Here is an 11,322-nt window from a genome sequence, read left to right on the forward strand (position 1 = left end):
CATAGTAGAAAACAAATCAATCGGCCATGATGTAACTGATGTTTTTTTTTTTCTTTCTTAGAACCTGGACACAGCAGCAGCCTGCCATAGATGGTTACTGTATAACTTCTCTTAATGGCCGAGGTTGGAATGTGGCAGTATGTAGTGACAAGAACACATGGATCTGTGAGAAGAAGGCTTTATCTGTTTGAACATGAAGGATTCTGATGTTTGGAGGTTGTTTAAGAAACCTTGTAGAAATATGTATAGAATTGTTTTGTCACATTTCTTACCCAAGATATAGTTTATTTGTACTTATAATATCGAAATAAAAATAAACTGAAATTGATTAAAACCCAAACACTACTGATGCGGCTCACACCAGCAGTTCAAACAAAAAGTGTAAAAGTTTTGAATGTTTTTCAGTTGATTTGTCTGAGGTTCAATATTTACAGTTTATTAATTACTACTGCAATCATTTGGTTGAATGTTTGTTGAAGTTTTCAATAATATTTTTAAAGTAATTTCATATTACTTATAAACACAATCTTAGGATGCCCCCCTGTGTATATTTCTGTAATGGTTAAGATCATAAATATTTAGATGCAGTTAATTATTTAAATATATCTGAAGGAATAAAAATGGGTGTCATTTTTCATGTCACATTGTTCATCAGGACTGAATTTGTTTCTGAACTGCACAAAGATGATCATAATTCTGTTTATATTAAAGGAAATTATCTTGGTCTGGAAGTCAATCTTTGTCTTGTAATCATGTTCTCCTGAATTCCTGCAAGTTTCTACTGTTGTTTATATTAATGTATTTTTGTATAAATTTATCTTTAAATAGTTATAGCTGGAAAACAGAAATGCAGCAGCCTAAGAAGAAGCTCCTGACACATCGTGGTGTTGTGGGCTGTGTAGCAATGGGCAGATCACAACATGAAGAACCGTCTGTGTCAGACTTTAAACAGACACAACACATAGACTATTTTACAAGGATTTATTTACAAGATAGATAGACTGATAAAGGAGTGTCAGTTTCCATGTCAGACAGACTTATCAAGTTTATTTGCATAGCAGATTTCAACAGCAAGGCAGTTCAAAGTGAGTTACTTCATAAAAACATAAAAAAACAAAGTTATAAAACACACAGTCAACAATTGAAACATATTTAGCCAAGTGACGCCATCACATATTCGAATGCAGATTAATATTTCATTTATAATGTTTCAAAAGCAACTATAAACAGTTGGAGTTTTAGTCTAGATTATTTCAAATGTTCTACAGTTTTCTGGAAGTTTGTTCCAGATTTGTGGTGCATAGAAGCTGAATGCTGCTTCTCCGCGTTTGGTTCTGGCTCTGGGGATGCAGAGCAGACCAGAACCAGACAACCTGAGAGGTCTGGAAGGTTGATACAACAGAAGGTATTTAATGTATTGTGGGGCTAAGCTCTTTAGTGATTTATAAACTAAAATCAGTATTTTAAAGTCTATTCTCTGAGCTACAGGGAGCCAGAGTGGGGACGTTAGAACTGGATGGGGTGATGTGCAGCTGCAGCTGTTTGATTGATTTTTTAGGCAGACCTGTGAAGACACTGTTGCAGTAATCAATGCAACTAAAGAAAAACACATGGATGAGTTCCTCCAGATCACGCTGAGATATTAGTCCTCTAATTCTAGAAATGTTCATCAGTTGATGGAAGGCGGACTTTGCAATTGTCTTTTTGTGGTTCTGAAGGTAACACTGCCATCTACAGACTAACATTAAAAAGGAGAAGGGTACAACTTTATGGTGACCTTTATGCTTAAAACAAAAGGAAGCTGGAAAAAACGGCAGAATGCAACAAATTGTGAAGAACAAAATTTGACAATGTTTTTCTGTTAAGTCTTTTTGGTTTTCTTTTTTATGTTGACTGTAAACAAACAGAGTAGAAATAAGCAGTGCTAATATTCTGATTGGCTGTTTCTGACTGAGCAGTGTAATTCTGCAGATGGCAGAAGCACCGTATGAGATTTGTTTTCACAGATAATCTCTCTCATGTTATACTGTCAGGACATAATAATAGTTTTAACAAATATCAACAACAACAAAAAAAGAAACATTGTCGATGTTACCACCTACTAGAGCTTAAACGAAAAACAAAGTTGATCAAATTTTGTGTCACATCATTTTATTTACTCCCCTTGAGGAAAAAGATGCTCCACAAAGGGGCGGAGATGGCAGAGGAAGAGGAGGATCCCAAAACCCAAAACCTTAGCATACAGTATTTCAATTTAGAATGTAATTTATTTATATTTATTGTTTTTACTTGCACATACATTTTTTAAAAGAAGTAATGAGAGGGGAAATAAAATTAAGTCAGATTTAGAAAATAAGTCTTCAAAATAAATTTTCTTCGTATTTCAGGGCTTTTTTAACTCTTTTCTCACCAAAATAAGGTAAACAGGAGATAAATTGGATTAAAATAAAGGTAGTAGACCGGTAGAAAATAAAATAAAATAAAATAAAAACTGGACTGAAAGATGTCATTTTTAAGAAATTATTTAACTGTTAAAACAACTTTTTCAATAAGTTTGCTGATGATTATTATTATTATTTTTCTTTTTGATAACTGCTGTTTTTAAAACCTGCATGGCAAAATACCTAGAAGAAGGGGCAGGTTTATTACTTAAATCAAATCAGATGCAATGACAGGCAGAATATGCTATCAATACAGCAGGAGGAGAAGATTAAATTATGTATACTCTCTTCTAAGTGTTTATGGTTGAGCTAGAATTTGGTCATTCTAGTGACACTAGTGAATTTGGTCATTCTAGTGACACTAGTGCTTTGTACTAGTGTCAGTACAAAGCACTGACACTAGATTTGATGTTGATATGATTATTAGCCCTAAAATATTACACACTTTGAAAAAGAAAGCTTTCTTTCTTTTTCAAAGAGATAGAAAGCTTTCTATCTCTGATATTAAACAGATACATAAAAACATCATAAAGAGCTTTTCAGTTACATATTTAATTACATTACAGAAGATACATCTGAAGACAGGCAGTTATTTAACTGGGAGGTGAATTGTCACTTCACTTCCCTCACTGTGTGTTGTAGGACTTTTCGTTGCCTTTAATTTGATTTAAAAGCAGATAACAGAGAACANAGAAACATTGTCGATGTTACCACCTACTAGAGCTTTAAACGAAAAACAAAGTTGATCAAATTTTGTGTCACATCATTTTATTTACTCCCCTTGAGGAAAAAGATGCTCCACAAAGGGGCGGAGAGGGCAGAGGAAGAGAAGAATCCCAAAACCCAAAACCTTAGCATACAGTATTTCAATTTAGAATGTAATTTATTTATATTTATTGTTTTTACTTGCACATACATTTTTTAAAAGAAGTAATGAGAGGGGAAATAAAATTAAGTCAGATTTAGAAAATAAGTCTTCAAAATAAATTTTCTTTGTATTTCAGGGCTTCTTTAACTCTTTTCTCACCAAAATAAGGTAAACAGGAGATAAATTGGATTAAAATAAAGGTAGTAGACCGGTAGAAAATAAAATAAAATAAAATAAAAACTGGACTGAAAGATGTCATTTTTAAGAAATTATTTAACTGTTAAAACAACTTTTTCAATAAGTTTGCTGATGATTTTTTTTTTTTTTTTTTTTTTTTTGATAACTGCTGTTATTAAAACCTGCATGGCAAAATACCTAGAAGAAGGGGCAGGTTTACTACTTAAATCAAATCAGATGCAATGACAGGCAGAATATGCTATCAATACAGCAGGAAGAGAAGATTAAATTATGTATACTCTCTTCTAAGTTTTTATGTTTGAGCTAGAATTTGGTCATTGTCTCTACATTCCTTTGACTGTACACAGCACTGACCCTAGATCTGATGTTGATATGATTATTAGCCCTAAAATATTACACACTTTGAAAAAGAAAGCTTTCTATCTCTGATATTAAACAGATACATAAAAAAATCATAAAGAGCTTTTTAGTTACATATTTAATTACATTACAGAAGATACATCTGAAGACAGGCAGTTATTTAACTGGGAGGTGAATTGTCACTTCACTTCCCTCACTGTGTGTTGTAGGACTTTCCGTTGCCTTTAATTTGATTTAAAAGCAGATAACAGAGAACAGAAGAAAACCCAATATGGATAGTTGTAACATCAGTCTTCCCTTCCATGGATGGGATGCTGTTTCAGGGATTTAATCTGGACTACATAGCACTGAGTGTTCCATTGATTGGATGTCTTTTTTTTAAATATCATATTATGATGTAGCCCATAAACATGGTGCATCTGTACGAGTCTGTAAATATGATTTATTTATTCAACTTTTTTTTAATTTTGAACATGTAAATATCAATAAATAAATAAGAAAAGAACAACAAAAGTACAATAATAATAATAATCAAGCTTAAAACACAAACGTTATCCAGTTCTAGCAGAAGTAAAAAGAAGCAACAAACTTAATCATCAGGGTTTCAGTGGCAGTATTTATTAAAAAAAACTGACTTGACAACATATCATGAAAAATCTGTACAATATTTCTCATAGACCAGACAAAATGAATAGCTTTGTACTTATATATTGTTCTAAGAATTGGAAAGCAGATGCTGTTCACAGAAAGACAATTAAGCCGACAGAACAAACAACTGAAACACAAACTGTTAAAATTACACAACTTCCACAGCATGAGAGGAAATTCCATGTCAGAACAACTTCAACAAAATGGAAGTGGTTCCAGTCTACAGCGTCTGTAACACCTACCTGTTTTTGTCTGACTTATTGTTATTTAAATTGTCCTTTTTATTTATTTTACAACTTCATCAAAATATGGTCTGCTTAATTCTATCACTTCCACAATTTAATGCATAGGATTAATCAGAAAAGTCATGCTTTTGGATTTCAAAGAAGTGTGTTTGGGGAAGTTTTAAATTATTCTAAACAGATCAGTTGTTCACAGAAAATTTGATCACACTAAGTAAAATAATCAGTGAAATGCTCAGACATAAAATTTATTTATGAAATATAGTCTTTATACAAATATCAATTATGCCCATAGTAAGATCATATACAATAAGAGCTCTTCATCAAAGTGTTGTCTTAAAGTATGAAAAACAGAAATATTTTGCTAGTATCATTACTCTGGTTACAGATACCATCCATTTTAGCAAAGCAGCATTTCACTAATATTTCATGATGGTAAATGAAACTTTAATCCTAATAAAACTAAGCTGGACACCAACTATTTATTTAGCAAATAATTATTTGAAAACAAATGTTATAACTTAACTTTCTGAGACATTTTCACAAAGTTAGTATTCTATTTACTAAAGAGACGTCAAAATGTTCAAGTTACAAATCATCATGTTTTCATCAACTACAGAATCATTCAATAAATCAGATTATTATTGAAAAGTCCATTTATTTCTGTAGGTCTATCACCAATTTAAACACATTTTATTGATTAACAATAAACAGATGATTTTTAAAAACATAAACATGAGTATAATGGAAAGTTTGTATACATACTTTTCATCCCAACAAGACTCATTGAGATATATGTATATATTCTAATTTACTGGAGATTTCTGTATACTTAAGTTATTTTTAACTAAGACACACACAAAAAAATTATAAGAGCCACTAAAACAAATCAAAGCAAAACAAAACAAAAAAAAAACAACAACAAAAAAAGACAGTGGTCAAAGTTCAGTTTTTCAACCTTTATTTAACCAGAATAAAACTCCTTGAGATCAAAGATTTGTTTTACAAGAGTATCCTGACAACTATACTGTTAAGTAGTTACAAAACACAGAACTAACACAATTCTCATATTCAGATATTGATACAAGTCGCAAAGCAGAAGTATGTAAATCAAGAACAATAAAAGGCAGTTCTAACACAAAGAAACCTTCTCAGTCAACAAGTCGGCTCTAAGTCAACAGTAAGGCTGCAGACATGGCAGAGGAGGACGTTTGCTATGCTTCAGTGGTTATAAAAAGTAAGATGCAGCTTCAACCAAGAGGTAAGTTCATCTTCTGCAGACATGACATATATTCTACACATGTACTAAGTCTCAGTCTTTGCATATATGTGATAATTGTGGTGACTTGAAAAATCTTTCCAAGCAAAAAGTTATTTTTGGCCTCAGATCTACTAAACAAAATTAGTTTTGAGCCACAAAACTTTCATGATTTTTTGAATAAAAGATAATTTATTAAGTTTTAAATTGCATTCTACACTTATATTTTACTGGGTTGGTAAACATACAAAAAAACATGATTATGTCTAATATTGTGGTTATAAAACATATGAAGCATGAACTTTTAAAGAATGACAGCATGACACTAATTAAAATGTTTGAAATGCTTGGCAGCAACGGCTCAGTTGGTAGGGGAGATAAAATTAATTAATTCATAATTAATTGCATTATACATATGTCTTATTCTCTATAGCATGTACCTTTTACACGCTAAATTCTATTAAACTCATGGATCTTCTGACTTTTCAGTAAAACAAGATAATGAGACCGTGTATGATGAAGTGAAGGTGAACAAAGAACCAGCTCAGGGTAAGTAAAACAAATCCTTAAGCAGAGTACATGTTTTTCTTTGTCTTTTATATGGTTAAACACATTTTTACATTAAGACACACTCAATAACTTTATATCACTTTCTTTATACCTGAGGAAACCTGTTTAGGTAAAATAAATGGTGTCCCATGAAACAAAACTCATTTTCTTACCTGAAAAGTTCAGGTCAAAAGATTAAAACTGTAAAAGTTTTTACATTTTGTGAAATAGAAATTCTCTTGAATGATAAGTTTAAGTTTCAGCAAATCAATTCTTAGAAACGTCTTGTTATAATACAAGAGAATATTTAAATCTTTTTTGCTAAAACAGAGAAAGAAGCTGAAGTGGAGAAGCAGAATGAAAGTGTTCAACAAACACCTGACCAAACAGGTACGTTGTTAAAAACAAAGAGGAAAGAACAATATATTATTAAAGTTTTCATTTAATGGACAACGTTTTTGTAGTTTATGATACATATTTATCTGTATAGGAAATGGGGTTGTTGAGGTTTTCTCCACTTGTTTTATTTGCCCCAGTTCATTGGAAAAATTCTGTCACAGTCAGAAGTAAAAGTCACATTATTTGCTATAAAACTGGTGCTGCCTTGACTAATGCAGTAATTATGTTATTATGTTATAAAACAACTTAAAATTTCATTTCAGTTAAAATAATGGAGAAATTTGAAGTGGAGAAGCAAAATGAGAGTGTTCAGAAAACTCATGACACAACTGGTAAGTTTATAAAATCAAGGAAAACAATTTATTATGATAAAATTAGAAACAGGTTTGCAATTTGTGTTAACTATCTTTAAATCAGAGAAAATGGAGTTGGAAGGCAACTCAGCTGTGTGAGTTTTTCCCCCAATTCATATGGAAAATTTGTAGCAGCTGTTGATTTGCTACAAGCCTTGGTGCATTCTTACTAAAACATACAGTTAGATATGTGGTTATCTTAAGAACACGTACAGGATTCCAGTTTTACTATTATTTTTTTAGGATGATACAAATTGATTGAGCCTATTTCAAGTCTGTCATTTATGTTCTGTGTTGTATTCATCAGAAATTCTACATAAGTGTCCAGTCATACAATCAAGTATCATTACGTCTGCAAATATTACTGCTGCTGCCTAAAATTATTTGCATTTCCAACATGTTCATGTTTAAGCTAACAAGATGTAATAGTAAGGCTTTGTAGTAGCGAAAGTCCTTATTTTAATCTGTTGGGGAGCTAAAGATTAGGTAGTGATGTGTCAATATGACAAGGACAATACAAATGAGAGAAAATCAAAATTTCCACTCTGGTGTTCTATAAATATAGTCAAATTTACATAATTTATTCAATGCCTGTTGAAGTACATGGACTAACACACTGATGGAGGTGATTAGTTTATTTGATTAAATATGCCGAGATTCCAGTCAGATGTATTTAATGATTCTGATTGGTCAGAAATCCAGAGTAAAAATGCACAGGGTGAACCAGAAAGTACCGTGCCGCAGTGATAGGGGGCAGTGTTTCACAAAATGGTTGAGATCAGTGCATGAACTTCATCCAGCATTGAAAAGGCTGAAAACTCACAGTTAGAATAAAACCTACCCAGGATGACTCTAATTAATATTGATATAAAAGACAGTATTTTTCTTCTTGATTTAGAAGCAAAAAGGTTGTATTTATATTTACTACAGACAAACAAGGGAAGAAAAGATTTGTTCCTAGTTTTAAAGTTCCTTTATTTTATTTATTTATTTCTACCAGTCAAGGAAGCAGAAAGACTTTGTCGCTATCAGCAGCTGTGTTGCTGCTTTGGGATTCTCTGTGTCATTTCGGTGCTCTGCATCATTGGAGTCTGTGTTTATTGTGAGTAAGATGTGACCAATACACAACCTTAAATACAGTTTTCTAATAATATCTTAAGAGCAAACATTTGTTTATCCTAAAGTTAAACAGAACATATAATCCAGTTCTAAAACACAAACAACAAATTAAAATGAAAAACTTACATTGATGGGTTTTTTGCGTTTGTTGATAATGTAATTTCTAATTTCTGTTGCAACAGTTCGTGTGAGCACTGCAAGCGAGCTGAACCAGCTGAAATCATCCCAGCAGGTTCTACTGGAGGAGAACCAGAACCTGACCAACCTCAACAACAAACTCAGTTCAGATTATAAAAATCTAATGATTCAGTTTGACAACCTAACCACGGCTTCTATCACCTTAGAAAACAAGATCACCATGCTGACTGTAGAAAACTACAACCTGACTAAAGCTTATATGGCCTTAGAAAACAAGATCACCATGCTGACTGTAGAAAACTACAACCTGACTGTGGCAACTACCATCTTAGAAAACAACATCACCACTCTGACTGTAGAAAACTACAACCTGACTACGGCTTCTGTGGTCTTAAAAAACAACATCACCACTCTGACAAAAGAAAACCGCAACCTGACGTTGCTTAATGAGAAATTGATGGAAGAAAGAAAAAAACTCACAGAACTGATAAAAAACATGGAGGAAACCTGGAATGAGCTCAATGTCAGTCGAGCTCAGTGGAGCATTGATCAATACTGTCCTAAAAATAATGGTGGTATGTTCATATTTTAGACAAACAGTTTGTGATGAACTACATTATGTTCAAAAAATAAATAATGATATTATGTAAACATATTTATTAATGGAACATTTTTATTTAAGCGAGAAGCTGCACTTCTTGTCAGAGAGGATGGAATTACCAACTTTCCAGCTGTTATGCTTATAACGATGCTGAGTATGCTTATCGAACAAACTGGAACGGTGCACGAGAAAACTGCAAAAAGATGAATTCAGATCTGACTGTTGTGTCTGACAACGCAGAAAAGGTAATGGAAGAACAATTTTAATGGATTAAAAATGTAAACTGACTGAGAAAATTGTAGCCTCAATAATTTTGAGTGTTTAGTCAGTTTTCAGTCAGTATATAAACAGAATTATCTCTTCTAATTCCTCAGATTTATGTCAAAACACTAAGTCCTGTTATAGGAGACATTACAGGATACTGGATTGGTCTCAGAGCTGTAGGAGGGAAATGGAAATGGCTCGATGGAAGTGATCTGACCAATCAGTGAGACACATTATTTCTTAAACTTTGTATAAAACAAATCTACCAGCCTGGATTTAACTGATGATTTTCCTTAGAGCCTGGATACAGCAGCCTGCCACTGATGGTCAATGTGTAACTTCTCTCCAGACCCGAGAATGGACATCAGTGAGCTGTACTGAAAAGTACAACTGGATCTGTGAGAAGAAGGCTTTATCTGTTTAAACATGAAATGTTCAGGTTTTTGAGAGGCTGTTTGGAAAACCTTATTTAAGACGTATGCAGTTTTCTGGTTTAGTTTTTTTGGTAACACTTTATTTGAAGAGGTGTGCATAAGACTGACATGATACTGTCATAAACATGACATAACACCTATTATGAACATAAAGAAGTATTTAAGAATGTTTATGACAGTTGTCATGAAGTGTCATTCGGTAAATAATGGCACTTTTAATGCAAAGTTGTTCCAAAAGTTGCATTGAAAGTCCATTAAGAGTGCCAACTTTGCATTCAATTATCATAATTTACAAAATCATGCAAAGTTGGCACTTTTAATGGACTTTTAATGCAACTTTTAGTGTAACTCTGCATTAAAAGTGTCATTATTTACCCAATGACACTTCTTGACAACTGTCATAAACATTCTTAAAGACTTCTTTATGTTCATAACAGGTGTTATGTCATGTTTACGACAGTATCATGTCAGTCTTATGCACACTCCTTCAAATAAAGTGTTATCGGTTTTTTTATAAGCTCTTTTTAAAAGGCTTTAAAAGTTTCATTTCTTTTTCTGATGATTTGTCTGAAGTTGTAAATTTAAAGTTTATCAACAGATTCAAAAGTCAGACAAAATGACTTTTATGGTTGCTGAAGTTTTTACTGATGGTCTCTGAAGGAACTTTACGTGGTTTCAGCATAATTTTAGGATCCCCACTGCCTGTGAATCTTTCTTCAATACTTAAAATAATTTGTATATATAACTATTACAGAAGTTTTTTTTTGTTTGTTTGTTTTTTGTACAATCTATTACACAGAGTAACACAATTGTTATTTTTAAAAATGAGAATATAAAAATGTCTGCCTCTTTTTTCCTGCCATTTTTTCCCATTATTTAACTTATCAAACATTTGTGGAGCCTGATTTTAATTAAGAATTCTATAAAGATTACAATAAATCTCCTCATTTTAAAGCAGTTTGGAAGTGAATCTTTCAGTTATCATGTTCCCTTGAATTGATGCAGGCTTCTGTTGTAGGTCATATAATTGTCTTTTTATATTACTGCAGCTTTAAAACATTACAGATATAGAAGAATATACAGAATATAGAAGATCCACACAAGCCTGAGAGGAAGCTCACTATATCACTGTGGTATTATATTCTATCTAGACGACAACATGAAAATTATGCATCATTGTCAGACCTCAACCAGCCATAACACTCGGTTGTACAGTTTTACAATGATTTATTTACAAGATTTTAGTTTACATTGGATTTTAGCACTAAAAATGAGCTATGGGTAACTTTTGGGTGAACTTTATGCCTAAAACAATAAATAACAATATTCAAAAGAGGGGCTGGTTAGGATGAGTGGAGGAAAAGGACAAATGATGTGTTGCAGTGTCTTCTTATACGTCTCCTCTGCTTAGATAAGCGGCCCGTACTTGGCGTCCTGACTCCACCAATCA

At 32.5% G+C, this 11,322-nt stretch overlaps 2 protein-coding genes and 1 long non-coding RNA gene across 6 annotated transcripts in view; 2 read left to right on the forward strand and 1 right to left on the reverse strand.

Annotated features, from left to right (window-relative positions):
- LOC107833296 (uncharacterized) overlaps nucleotides 1-8,990 on the reverse strand; it is a 25,897-nt gene extending 16,907 nt beyond the window's left edge. Inside the window, exon 1 of the long non-coding RNA XR_001659013.1 lies at nucleotides 8,944-8,990. This is a non-coding gene — a long non-coding RNA (uncharacterized LOC107833296). The remainder of the gene's footprint in view (nucleotides 1-8,943) is intronic.
- LOC103153687 (asialoglycoprotein receptor 1-like) overlaps nucleotides 1-9,958 on the forward strand; it is a 13,349-nt gene extending 3,391 nt beyond the window's left edge. The window contains exons 1-9 of one of the 4 annotated variants that reach the window (XM_016662090.1): nucleotides 5,880-6,018; nucleotides 6,505-6,564; nucleotides 6,895-6,954; nucleotides 7,227-7,295; nucleotides 8,317-8,418; nucleotides 8,618-9,145; nucleotides 9,256-9,419; nucleotides 9,549-9,661; nucleotides 9,736-9,956. In XM_016662090.1, coding sequence (XP_016517576.1) covers nucleotides 5,952-6,018; nucleotides 6,505-6,564; nucleotides 6,895-6,954; nucleotides 7,227-7,295; nucleotides 8,317-8,418; nucleotides 8,618-9,145; nucleotides 9,256-9,419; nucleotides 9,549-9,661; nucleotides 9,736-9,862 — 1,290 coding nt within the window. In that variant the 5' untranslated portion in view covers nucleotides 5,880-5,951 and the 3' untranslated portion in view covers nucleotides 9,863-9,956. Of the gene's footprint in view, nucleotides 1-5,877; nucleotides 6,019-6,504; nucleotides 6,565-6,894; nucleotides 6,955-7,226; nucleotides 7,296-8,316; nucleotides 8,419-8,617; nucleotides 9,149-9,255; nucleotides 9,420-9,548; nucleotides 9,662-9,735 lie in introns of those variants that run through there. The other 3 variants (XM_007574698.2, XM_016662091.1, XM_007574699.2) reach the window with 3 other exon arrangements.
- Nucleotides 9,959-11,149: 1,191 nt separating this feature from the next.
- LOC107833299 (C-type lectin domain family 10 member A-like) overlaps nucleotides 11,150-11,322 on the forward strand; it is a 6,071-nt gene continuing 5,898 nt past the window's right edge. The window contains exon 1 of the mRNA XM_016662101.1: nucleotides 11,150-11,164. Within this exon, the coding sequence (XP_016517587.1) occupies nucleotides 11,150-11,164 (15 nt within the window). The remainder of the gene's footprint in view (nucleotides 11,165-11,322) is intronic.

This window comes from Poecilia formosa, unplaced genomic scaffold, assembly GCF_000485575.1.
Source record: "Poecilia formosa unplaced genomic scaffold, Poecilia_formosa-5.1.2 Scaffold359, whole genome shotgun sequence".
Taxonomy (NCBI): domain Eukaryota; kingdom Metazoa; phylum Chordata; class Actinopteri; order Cyprinodontiformes; family Poeciliidae; genus Poecilia; species Poecilia formosa.